Source organism: Bison bison, unplaced genomic scaffold (assembly GCF_000754665.1).
Source record: "Bison bison bison isolate TAMUID 2011002044 unplaced genomic scaffold, Bison_UMD1.0 scf7180017864349, whole genome shotgun sequence".
Lineage (NCBI taxonomy): Eukaryota > Metazoa > Chordata > Mammalia > Artiodactyla > Bovidae > Bison > Bison bison.
Genome location: NW_011494921.1, coordinates 4,417,679 through 4,430,888, shown reverse-complemented (window position 1 = coordinate 4,430,888; position 13,210 = coordinate 4,417,679). Strand labels below are relative to the sequence as shown.

The following is a 13,210-nucleotide window of genomic DNA, read 5'->3' as shown; positions in this document are numbered from 1 at the left end:
CACAGTCAAAGGCTTTGGCATAGTAAGTAAAACAGAACCAGATGTTTTTCTGGAACTCTTGCTTTTTCGATAATCCAGCGGATGTTGGCAATTTGATGTCTGGTTCCTCTGCCTTTTCTAAAACCAGCTTGAACATCTGGAAGTTCATGGTTCACATACTGTTGAAGCCTGGCTTGGAGAATTTTGAGCATTACTTTACTAGCGTGTGCATCCTTCTAAATCTTATCATTCCCTTGATTTGCTTCTGAAATAGTTTTAACTGAGTTTATGTATGTCTGCAAAAAGTAGGAATATTTTAATTTGTGTGCTTAGTTGCTCAGTTGTGTCTGATTCTTTGTGATCCCATGGACTGGGGTCCGCCAGGCTCCTCTGTCCATGGGGATTCTCCAGGCAAGAATACTAAAATGGGTTGCCATGCCCTCCTCCAGGGGATCTTCCTAACCCAGGGATTGAACCCAGGTCTCCCGCATTGCAGGCAGATTCTTTACCATCTGAACAACTAGGGAAGCCCTTATTTTAATTTAGTTGTTTTGTAACTTCCCTCTGTCTCTCTGACCTTACTGTTATTCGTGAAAGACAAACATTTGGAATCTCTTTCTGAGTAAAAGGGATCAAGTCTTAGAGTTTTATATCTGTTTTCCCAGATAAGAAACTACTTTCCAAGACCAGATGTTATTAATTTATTTTTATTAATAATATTTACAGAAATAGGATGAATTTCAGAGAAGGCAATGGCAACCCACTCCAGTACTCTTGCCTGGAAAATCCCATGGACGGAGGAGCCTGGTAGGCTGCAGTCCATGGGGTCCCTAGGAGTCGGACACAACTGAGCGACTTCACTTTCACTTTTCACTTTCATGCATTGGAGAAGGAAATGGCAACCCACTCCAGTGTTCTTGTCTGGAGAATCCCAGGGACGGGAAAGTCTGTTGGGTGCCGTCTATGGGGTCACACAGGGTCTGACGTGACTTAGCAGGATGAATTTGTTGTAATGTATCCATGCAAAAGAATGTAATATGGTTTTATAAATTTAAATTGAGATTTGTCAGTATTCATGTCTTAAATTATGTTGCATGAAAACAGTGTATTAGAAAAGCACGTGTATAACATTTTTAGTAAGTTCAAAACCTAAAACATTGACATATACTATTAATACTTACATGAGTAAAAATTACAATATGTATAAGAATATACACAGTACTTTGGTTACTTTGAATTGGGGAGACAGTAATGGTGTTTTAACATTGTTTTAACACGTTATTTCTTTTCTAAAAAATAAATCTGAGATAAAGACACCACAATATTTTAACTTTCTCTTCGCTGTGTAGTCATTTGTTTATTAACTGAACATATTTCTCCACAGAGTACACATAAACTTATCATGACTGCTCTTACAGTAAAGTAATATACTTTCACTTCTTTGTGAACTTCAAGGCTTAGCATATTAGGGACTCATCAATAGAATTATAGAAGGTAAAAGCTAGAAAGGGGCCTTTAGAAGTGAGCTGGTCCAGTATTTTTATCTGTTTGCTCACACCATATCCTTAGCACTTAGAACCATGCCTGGCACATAGTAGGTTCTTGGTAGGTGTCTGGAGTGAGTAAGTGATGTTGAGAATATAACTTGATTTGTAGGAGGGTTCTTGGCCAAAATGAAAGGATGTGGTCTTAAACATTATATTCATGTCTTATCTTTTAGATATGGGTAAATGTCACCTTACCAAAGGCAAGCAGGCTCTAGAGATTCGAAGTAGCTTATCTGAGAAGAGAGCCCTCACTGACCCAATCCAGGGAGCAGCACATTCTGCGGAGTCTCTGGTGCGAAACCTCCAGTGGGCCAAGGCGCACGGTACCATGAGATCTTCTTATGCTCTCTCTCCATTATGTGTTCATGTAAAACCATGAAGTCGTCTTTCCCTCTGAATTCACAGATTTCCTCCAGACTTTGCTGTGAATATGTTTTAGCCTAGTGAGTGGGATCTTAGTTCCTTAACCAGGGATTGAACCCAGGTGCTCGGCAGTGAAAGCAGAGTCCAAACCACTGGGCCTCCAGGGAATTCCCTGCAACACTTTTAAGCAACAGAAATAGCTCTAATAGCATTTTGCCCCATAAATAATATTTGTTTGTTGCTTATCATCAGAAAACTCACCAAAAATTCTTTAATTATTTATATAAGCTTTTATTGTTCTTTTTTAGAGCTTCCAGAAAGTATGTGTCTTAAATTTCAGTGTGGTGTTCAGATTCAATTAGGATTTGCAGCCGAGTTTTCCAACGTCATGATAATCTATACGAGTATAGTCCACAAACCACCCGATATATTAATGTGCGATGCCTATGTTACTGACTTTCCACTTGTAAGTCTCTACTTTTTTCTTTTATTTAAACTATAATGGTATAGCCTCACTAAAGACTAAATTTTTGAAAACTTAAAAGTTTATGATTAAATATAAAGGAAGTATGTATACATATATTACATATATAAAAATATTTGTATTTAATACTCATAATATTTAAAAACTGATCGCCAAAATACCTTAAATATGTTAAATTTAGGACTGTCTTAAGTTCACCCAGGAAATAAGCCTTTAATTTCTCTTACCCTAAATAGTATTTCACATATGAAGGAATAAAACGTGCTACACATACGTCCAGAATTAATCTCTTCTTAAAAACTTGCCCCAAAATAGTTACTACAACAGCGGGAGTCATACTTGTCAAACTATAGTAGTGTATTGGAATAGAAACCTAGCTCTTTCCAAACACTTGGATACGATATTCATTTTGTTTTGGCCTAAAGGAGCCACCAGACAAAATCCCTTTTCCTGCACCGTTGCGGTAAATTGAGCCGTAAGCACGGAGTAAGGCACATACCCCAGAACGTCTCCCTCGCTTCTGGGCTTCCTGGAGGGTGGTGCCCTGTGTGAGAGCCTGCGGCCTGCACTGACCCCAGAACTAGACGGATCCGTCCCACAGTCCTGGCAGCCCAGGCCCAGGATGGGGCCCCAGACGCTGGGCCGGCCAAGCCTGAAGGCTGCTCTCGAGTCACAGCGCAGATCGCTTGCTGTTGGCTGCAAAAGAAGAAAAAGGAGGGGAGGGGAAGCTGCCTTTGGCACGTCCATTTATTCCTGTTAAATATACAAGTCACATAAATCCACCTGCACCTTCCCCACAGTGATGACTAAGGGGGGAGGGAGTCCAGGAGCCACAGGCTCATGGGGCAAACTTAAAGGAAACCTGGGGACGCTTCTTCAGAGTGCTTGCAGAAACAGTTTGAAAGGAACTGTCCTTCCAGAGCTAACTTCTTAAGTGTATCGGTGAGGAATTTAGAATTCCATTCATTATTATGATTCTAGAATGTTATCTCCATTGTTTCTTTAGCCCTGGGTAGGGTTTACCTACTCAGATCACAGTTCATTGGAGAGCAGCACCTGTTAAGATGTTTCATGGTCACAGATGATGTTGTGATTTTCATTGATTTCATTAATAATGCTTTCTGGTTTTCACAGGATCTAGATATTGATCCCAAAGATGCAAATAAAGGGACCCCTGAAGAGACCGGCAGCTATTTAGTATCAAAGGAGCTTCCCAAGCACTGCCTGTACACTAGACTCAGCTCACTGCAGAAATTAAAGGTTACTACTTTTCCTATTTATAACTGGGCTCATAACTGGTGGCTCAGACGGTAGAGAATCCACCTGCAATGCAGAAGACCTAGGTTCAGTCCCTGGGTGGGGAAGATGCCCTGGAGGAGGGCATGGCAACCCGATCCAGGATTCTTGCCTGGAGAATCCCACGGACAGAGGAGTCTGGCGAGTCCACGGGGCCGCAGAGAGCGACTGAGCAGAAGGAAAACTTTATGAAAGTGAAAATGCATTTGTGCCTGTGAACCGTGTACTGGGCCAGAGATGTGCTGCTTCATCGCATATTAAGTTGAAGCAGAGAGAACGGCTTTACCGCAAGTCTCATCAGTGACCTTTTTCACATTTTGTATTCTGTTCTTAATAATGGCCCGAGGATTTGTGTGTGAGAATGCATGTCATTACCCTCCATGTTATTAAAAAGTTAGAGACACAGAGCATAGTCTACTTGTAAATACCTTAGCATTTTCAAATAAGCATTTCCCAGCTCGGTGACTTTCTGCAAAACACAACAAATTAGAATGGGAATTTATTTTGATCTTTTTTCATTTCTTGTTGACCTTACGCATGAGAAACTACATGATTTTCATGGTCTATAGGGTTGAGCTTTGCAATAGAACCATATTCTTGCCAGACTCGAGTTTTATTTAGAGCTACATGACCCTAGGAGGCCTTAGCCAAACCCTGGGGCGTGAAGTGAGCACTACTGACAGTCACACCAGGACGGCAGTCATAAACCTGCCCCGGCCTGTTCCCAGCTGGTCAGCCGACACGTGCCTTGTGTCTCTGAACTTCTGTCCATTCTCCGATTCAGGTATACGTCTCCACTTGTGCTTGTGGGTTATTACTTCATAATATTTTTAAAACAGCTAAAATTTTCACCTGGATATGAAGCTGATTTTTTTGGGCGGGGGCGCCGTGCTGGGTCTTCATGGCCGCACGTGGGCGTTCCGCTTGTCGCGGGGGGTCTTCAGGCCGCACATAGGCGTTCCGCTAGTCGCGGGGGGGTCTTCGTGGCCGCACATAGGCGTTCCGCTAGTCGCGGGGGGTCTTGGCTGCACGTGGGCGTTCTGCTAGTCGCGGAGGGTCTTCGGGCCGCACATGGGCGTTCTGCTAGTCACGGGGGGTTCGTGGCTGCACGTGGGCGTTCTGCTAGTCGCGGAGGGTCTTCGGGCCGCACATGGGCGTTCTGCTAGTCACGGGGGGTTCGTGGCTGCACGTGGGCGTTCTGCTAGTCGCGGAGGGTCTTCGGGCCGCACATGGGCGTTCTGCTAGTCACGGGGGGTTCGTGGCTGCACGTGGGCGTTCTGCTAGTCGCGGAGGGTCTTCGGGCCGCACATGGGCGTTCTGCTAGTCACGGGGGGTTCGTGGCTGCACGTGGGCGTTCTGCTAGTCGCGGAGGGTCTTCGGGCCGCACATGGGCGTTCTGCTAGTCGCGGGGGGTCTTTGGGCCGCACGTGGGCGTTCTGCTAGTCGCGGGGGGTCTTCGGGCCCCACATGGGCATTCCGTTAGTTGCGGGGTGTTTTCGGGCCGCACGTGGGCGTCCCGCCAGTCACTGGGAGCGGGGCTGCTCCTGGTTAGGCTGGCATCTCTTGTGGCGGAGCACAGGCTCTAGGCGCACGGGCTTCAGCAGTTCCAGCTCAGAGCTTCAGCGACTGCCGCCCGCGGGCTTGGTGGTTGCGGCCCGCAGGCTCTAGAGCGTGGGCTCAGTAGTTGCGGACACAGGCTTGTTTGCTGCTCGGCACGTGGGATCGTCCCTGAACAGGGATCGAACCAGCATCCCCTGCACAGGCAGGCAGACTCCCATCCACTGCACCACCAGGGAAGTCCCATAAAGCCGATTATTGTTTCATTAAAAGATATTCCCCGTCTCCAGTAATAGGGAAAGACAGTTTTCCAAGCTCCGCTGCTTGAAAAAATATCTCTTCACTGTTCATCAGGAATGTAATACAAGATCTCTGTGATTCTGTCTATACTAATTAAATATATGGAATGAGGAAAGTGGAAGCTGGTTCTAGCTAGTCTTTCTTAGTATAAGGAAAACGTAAAGACTACCTTGAGGGTCTGGAACCTGGGAAAGGAGAGTGAGACTGGCTTTTTTTGGCTGCTGTTTGGTTTTGTCTGGATGTGTGTGTGAATGGTATTCTAAGACTGATCCCCTCTCCTGGTTAATGAAAATGACAAAGCTCATCTCTTCTCCTTCCCAGGAGCATCTGGTCTTCACAGTCTGTCTGTCGTATCAGTACTCAGGACTGGAAGACACAGTAGAGGAAAAGCAGGAGGTGAACGTGGGAAAACCTCTCATTGCTAAACTCGACATTCACCGGGGCTCGGGGAGGAAGACGTGCTTCCAGACTTGTGTCATGTGTAACGGCCCTTACCCCAGCTCTGCCGCCAGCGCCGCGGGGGCGGCCCGCTACCGCCCACCTCAGGACTCCTTCTCCGGCGCTTACCACTCCCACCTCAGTAACTCAAGCAACGTGATGCCATCAGATGGCTGTCGCTGCAGTCGGACTGCGGACGCCTTCGTTTCAAGTCATCACACCCACCATTACTCGTGTCAGTTTGGCAGAAGCAACGTGCCAGTAGAGACGACGGATGAAATTCCATTCACTTTCTCTGATGGGCTTAGAATTTCTGAAAAGTGACTTCTTTGTTCTTGAAAGTTCTCATAATTAATAGATGTCTCATCCAACAGTACTTACATAAAGTGAGATATTAGGGGGAAAGCAAATAGATATACATGTAGCAAGAGAAAATTAGTTAACAGGCATTTCGTGGCAAACTCAGGACTTTGAGATGTTGGAATTATTTAACTACAGACCTCCTCTTAAGATTTTGTGGATGGGTTAATTTGTTCTGTAAGTATGAAGTATGGACATGTATATGTTTATGTACATAACAGTGTTTTCCTCTTGACCACTCTGAAGTATGAGCAGTGGGAACGGCATTACTATAGAATAAGTCATTGTATTTCTAGAACCAGGAAAAGGACCTTGGTGATGATCAGGCTTCACCTAATTTTTGTCAGTGGGAGAAACGCACCGAGGCGTCTTCTGTGAGTTGGAGCTGAGGCCGCCAGGTTTCTACTGCAGTGTTCATTCCACTACACGTCGCCTTCCTGACAGCTTCCGAGACAAGCACAATTTCTGTAGATAGACTCAAAGACGTGTAAATAAGAATGTCTGTGTATAATCTAGGAGCGCATGAACTTTAGTTTGTGATTACAGGACTTGGCTACAAATACTAGTTAGGTTTGTGTATAAATCTTTGTAGAACGGGCTGAAATGTCTTATTTCTTACTTCTTAAGGTCATGAAAGCACGTGAGAAGTAATAAAATGTTTTTCTATGGTAAAGCTTTAGGCAGCAGGATAATATTGCTACTGGATAATCTTGGTAGCTGTTTACCTGAATCTTATAAACCCTGGACCTGACTTCCTTGATAACATGTATTTTCTCATTGAATTTTACTGGCCTTAGGAGATAATCACCTTTGGTTCTACAAAAAGCAAGTTTAAAAAGCAGCTGGCAGTAAAAGGAAAAGGTTGAATTAGTAATTTTAAGACATCCCCAAAGAAAATTGCAGGCCTAGATGTCTCCACTGCTCTATTCTACAGACATTTAAAGAAGGCGCACCAATCCTTTGTAAACTCCTCCCAAAAGTAGAAGAGGAGAGAACACTCTCTGCGACCCCATGGACAGCAGCACACCAGGCCTCCCTGTCCTTCACCATCTCCCGGAGCCTGCTTAAACTCATGTCCATTGAGTCGGTGATGCCACCCAGCCATCTCATCTGTCGTCCCCTTCTCCTGCCCCCAATCCCTCCCAGCATCAGGGTCCTTTCCAATGAGTCGGCTCTTCACATCAGGTGGCCAGCATATTGGAACTTCAGCATCAGCATCAGTCCTTCCAAAGAATGTTCAAAGTTGATTTCCTTTAGGATTGACTGGTTTGATCTCCTTGCTGTCCAAGGGACTCTCAAGAGTCTTCTCCAACATAACAGTTCAAAAGCATACCGTAATACAAAATCAAAGACATCACAGGAAAACTGTAGAGTATTAGCTATTATGACTATAGACACAAAAAATCATCAAAACCCTAGCAAACTAAGTCTAGCAACATATAAAAAGGGTCTTACACCATGAGCAAGTGAGATATACCCCAGGAATGCAAGCTTGGTTTAATGAGTCATATATAAATTATCTTGTTATTCACCATAGTAATATTTTGCAGTGTCACTGTGAATACTAAATTAGCAAATACAGAGCCATTGCTCCTGGGGGGAGCGTGTGTGTGTTTTACACACATACATATCTCAAGTAGACTATAACCTTAACTCCTAAAAACAATTTATCCTGGTAGATCTGTTTTGCTGTATTAAAAAAATGAGGTTCAGAAGTACTGACTGACTTGGCTGAGGCCCCCTGGCTAACGGGCCAGCGTGGGGACCCAGACCCATCGGGCGAGCCCAGAGGCAGAGCTCGCCCTGCACTGCCTGCATCTTCTGGCCATGTCTGCAGGGAAGCTGAAACAAGAAGGCAGGGCGCGGCCTCGTTTCTCCTCAGCTGAGAACATGCACGTTGGGGAGATCAACTCGTCAACCGTCTGCACACGTCCATGAATGGTCATCGAAGGGCTGCAAGTGTTGACTTGGGGATTATAAACAAACTATAAATAAGTAAATTGGCAAATTCACACAGAATCGTGCGTGAGGATCCTGTTCATAAAGAGAAAAGTGACCGTTAACATTGTTTTGTTTAACTTTTCATCGTGTATTGGGGTACAGCTCATTAACAATAAATTAAAACTGGATTTGACACTTTGGGGTCACCTGACCTTGTTGTGGTCCCAGGAAATAACCTCGTTTCGGGGCGCGCAGTGGCATTCCCACCAGGAAGATGAAGTGTGCCTGTTGGGGACGGCCAGGTGAGCCCTCCCTGGAAGCACACCCATGGGGACGGGTGAAGAGACTGTAAGCATGTTAGGAACCAGGGGAGACTCTGATGAATGTGGGATCCAGGCTGAACTGACGCAGACACCCATCTCGTTAACCAACGCTGCTGGCGAGCTGGACGCTTAAGCCCAGAGTCCAGTCAACAGCACGTCTGCTGCCAGCAAACTCTCTGACAGAAGGTCTTTAGCAGTCGGAACCCCAGTCGCCCTGAGGCTCACCCTGCTGGTCTGAGAGCCATCCTAGCCGCTGTCTGCTGACTCCACACATCTCAGGCCTGACCCATGAAGTGTCCGTGTCTTAAAGTGACCCTCAGGACCAGCTTTCCCCTCAGTGTTAGGCCTGGACCCTGTTGGCAGATGTCACCAACACGGCTGACCGGGGCCCAAACCGGGGCTGCAGGAACTGTAATGGTGGTGAGACCTCAGCGCTGCTTTATCTGCTGACTCAGACGGACGTCCCCAAAGACTGCAATGAGGAAGAAGAAGGACTTTCACAGTGTCCTGCCCACCTGAGCTGCATGGCCAGCCTCCTGCTGAAGACCCATGGGTGGACAGAGGCCTCTTTGCGGCTGGGCCACGGGCAGCCTGCTTCCAAAATGGAAGGGTCGGCTGGCACCACCTGGGAGCTAGCTTTCTGAGCACACGCCTGCGGTCTCGGGGCCCTGGTTAGCTTGGGGCCGGGCTCCTGAGACCTCGTCCCAGAAGCCACAGCCCCAGGGACGACAGCGGGGCCGTGAGGGGACGGAAGGGCCCTTGTAGGCCGCAGGCCCCCAGGTTTCACGTCTGGTCCAGAGGATGTGAGCATGCCCAAGGTCGACGCTGAGCCCAGCTTCAGATGCCCGGGGCGCCTAGGTGGGAAGACCGGGGGTCTCCAGAGTCCCCGATTCCTAAATCAGCCCCGGGGGAGGACTTCAGAGAGACCCCGTGCCTCACGCACAGGTGCCGGCAGGCTCAGCCGACCCCGGACGAGTCCGCCACACGCCCTGTGTCTGCTTCCAGGGCCACCTCGGGCCCCTGCTGCCCTCGTGGTTGAGCAGCCGGGAGCCAGGGGAGAAGCCGTCGGGCCCCCACCGCCCCAGCCCTCCCTGAGCTCGGCCAGCTTCCTTAGCGCAGGGCCCGGGTGCGCCCTGCGAGTGCCGCTCATGAAAGGACCAGAAAGGTGGCTCTTTGGAGCCCCCCACCCTCAGCCTCCACCCGTGGCGCCTGGGCATGGACTGAGCTGCCTGGGCACCTGCTGCCACCCCCGTGTGGGCTGGTGACCACGGGCGTGCTGCCAGCAGCTGCCCACCGACAGGCTGCCCCCTGCCCTGAGGCAGCGCCCACACTGGCGCCCACGGGCCTGAAGTCCAGAATGCCAGGCACCTGGAGAGGGGCAGGTGGCTCTGCGGGAGGACAGAGGTGTCCTCCCCATGCTGCGCGTTCTGTGTCCTCTCCGTGACGATGCTGGTGACGAGGCTTGCTCCGGGATTACAGGGCTTAAGCTGAGAAGCTACAATCCCACTTTCCTCCATAAAACTGCAGATTTCCTTAGCCACTCTGATGCTTCTAGCCACAGCAGCCTTCCTGGTAGAGATGTGATCCTACCAAGAAGAGGCAGCATGAAATTAAAAGGCTTAGGCTCAAGAGGACAGCTCCCCTGGGTTCAAAGCCCAGCCCTCTCATCTCTTAAGCCTCACTTTTCTCCCAAGTACCATCTGCCGCAGGGCTCCTTGTTCTTGTTACTCAGTCGTATCCGACTCTTAGCAACCCCATGGACTGCAGCACGCCAGGCCTCCCTGTCCATCACCAACTCCCGGAGTTCACTCAAACTCATGTCCATCGAGTCAGTGATGCCATCCAGCCATCTCATCCTCTGTCGTCCCCTTCTTCTCCTGCCTTCAATCTTTCCCAGCACCAGGGTCTTTTTCAGTGAGTCGGTTCTTCACATCAGGTGGCCAGAGTATTGGAGTTTCAGCATCAGTCCTTCCATTGAATACTCAGGGGTACTAGTAAGCATTAGGTAAGGTCACCCAATAAAAGCATGAGCAGGCACATAGTAAAAACAAAACATAGGTCACCCACCAGGTTATTAAACTGCAGAGAAAAAAAAGGTGTAGTGGGCTGAATAGCGCCCCCCCCCACACCAAGGCAATGGCAGCCCACTCCAGTTTTCTTGCCTGGAGAATCCCAGGGACGTGGGAGCCTGGTGGGCTGCGTCTATGGGGTCGCACAGAGTCGGACACAACTGAAGCGACTGGGCAATAGCAGCAAAGGTATCTCTTAATCCCCCAGAACCTGTGACTGCAACCTTATTTGGAAATATTGTCTTAGCAGATATAACTAAGCATCTGGAGGGAATTCCCTGGTGGTCCAGCGATTAGGGCTCTGTGCTTTCACTGCTAAGGAAAAGCACAATCCTTTGTGCTCAATCCCTGGTGGGGAACTAAGATCCTGCAAGCCGCGTGGTGCAGCCGAAAAACATTTATAAGAAAATAGGCAAAAAAAAAAAAAGGATCTGGATGCGAGATCATCCTGGATGAGGGCGGTCCCTACCCCAGTGGCAAGTGTCTGTGCGTGTAAGAGGCGGAAAAGAAGACAAGGCACAGTAGAGGTCGTGTGAAGGTGAGGCGGGCACGCGCGGCACAGCCGCAAGCTGAGCGCGCGCCCCCTACAAGCTGAAGAGGCAGGGAAGGCGTGCCCTGCAGACTCTCCCACGGGAGAACGGCCCCGCCAAGACCTCACTTTCTGCCCATTGACACGAAGTTTGGATTTCTGGCCTCCAGAACTTGGAGACAATAAACTTCCGTTGTTTCATGTCGCCAAGCTGGTGAAAATGGGTTGTGACCGCCGTAGGAACCAGCACAGGATGGCAGCTCGCGGGTGAGGCACCTCCGACTCCAGCCCCGAGCGGCTGGGAAGGACACGGAGGAGAGCGGAGAGCGGGCGGAGCCGGCCGAGCGGCCGCTTCCCGGCTGCTGTTAGTCTCCTGCGCCCCCTCCTGGTCCCAAGGCAGACGCGCGCCCCCGCCAGTCCAGACACTCACTGTCTCCAGAGAAATGGCAGAACGGAGGGGATCTCAACATTTAAAACAGAAGCTTGTCTCCAGGGAGGTCCCTGGTGGCGCAGTGGTTCGGATTTGGCGCCTTGGCCGTCGTGGCCTGGGTTCAGCCCCTCGTCGGGGACCTGAGATCCCACAAGCCGCATGGCGTGACCCAAAAAAGTTTCTAAGGATTTTAAACCACGCGTTCTTTCCCCTCGTCCTGAATAACACAGCCAGCTCTTTATCCCGTGTCTTGCTCTCTCACGCTCTGTCCTCTCCCACTGCTCTGTACGTTCAGCTCCACCGTGATGACCCAGCTTTCCTCTCGCTTCCTTGACCCGCTCCTCCCGGACGGAGGACTGTTCCTGGTAGCCCAACCACGCACCTCCCTGGGGTCCCCTCGACCTTGTCACACAGAAATGAACTCAAACCTTCCCCCGCTGATCACAAACTCCTGTCAGCTCACTTCAACCTAATCAGATCCAAAACACACGAACAGCTCGTGGGGAAGATCCCCCGGAGAAGCAAAGGAGCCCATGGGCTACAGCCTATGAGGTCGCAAGAGTCAGACAGACTCAGTGACTAACCCTCCCCAGCAGGGGAGCAGCTGACGCTCACAGCCAGGAGGGGAGAGCCGGGGCGGCTCGCTGGTGGTGACGTCCGCTGCACCCTCAGAGGAGGGCTCGGACCCCAGTGAGAAACTCTGGGGCCTGAGCAGCAGGGACCAGCGGGCCTGAAGGGGTTGGGGGCCCCCTTTCAGGACTCCAGGTCTGCACCATCCTCGGGGGCCTGCCTGGCTCTCTGGACCAGGCCTTACCTTGTGTTTTGTTGAGTTCTGGGTGAGTTCAGTTCAGTTCAGTTCAGTCGCTCAGTCGTGTCCGACTCTGCGACCCCATGGACTGCAGCACCCCAGGCCTCCCTGTCCATCACCAACTTCCGAAGCTTGCTCAAACTCATGTCCATCGAGTCGGTGATGCCATCCCACCACCTCATCCTCTGTCATCCCCTTCTCCTGCCCTCAAGCTTTCCCAGCATCAGGGTCTTTTTCAATGAGTCAGCTCTTGGCATCAGGTGGCCAAAGTGTTGGAGCTTCAGCTTCAGCATGTCCTTCCAGTGCTGGGTATGCGCTGGGAGCCCAGCAGAGGGCAGTGCAAGCTCATTTGTCCTTCACTTCTGCGTGGGTTTTTTACAACCTGAGAGCTTGCTTCCCGCTGCAGCCCAGAGCACAGGGAAGGCCGTAGCCTCGGGAAGGGCCGCTGGAGCAGCAGTGTTCGCAGCCACTCAGCCAAGCTATGATGAGGCCTTGCCAGTGGCCACTGCCCCTCCTGACTCCTCACCGCTTAACTCTGGTGCTGCAGTCCGTGGGGTCGAAAAAGAGCCAGACACTCCTGAAGCCACCTGGCACTCACATAACTGGGATCAAATATACCTAAACCTGAGCATTCCCATCTAAACCATTTCAAGGGCACCGTTCAGTACCGTCCAGTGCACACAGAATGCTCCCACTCTAGAGTTTGTGATTTTTCATGGACAGAACCCGAGGCACAGATATGGTGAAATTCAGAGAAAAGGCCGAGACCTGGAGATTGCTTTCGTT

General features: G+C 49.7%; 1 protein-coding gene across 1 annotated transcript in view; it reads left to right on the top strand.

Moving 5' to 3' along the window:
* MALT1 (MALT1 paracaspase) overlaps window positions 1-6,997 on the top strand; it is a 51,533-nt gene extending 44,536 nt beyond the window's left edge. The window contains exons 14-17 of the mRNA XM_010854829.1: window positions 1,700-1,849; window positions 2,198-2,355; window positions 3,508-3,633; window positions 5,848-6,997. Of these exons, the coding sequence (XP_010853131.1) occupies window positions 1,700-1,849; window positions 2,198-2,355; window positions 3,508-3,633; window positions 5,848-6,288 (875 nt within the window). The 3' untranslated portion in view covers window positions 6,289-6,997. The remainder of the gene's footprint in view (window positions 1-1,699; window positions 1,850-2,197; window positions 2,356-3,507; window positions 3,634-5,847) is intronic.
* The last annotated feature ends 6,213 nt before the right edge of the window (window positions 6,998-13,210 follow it).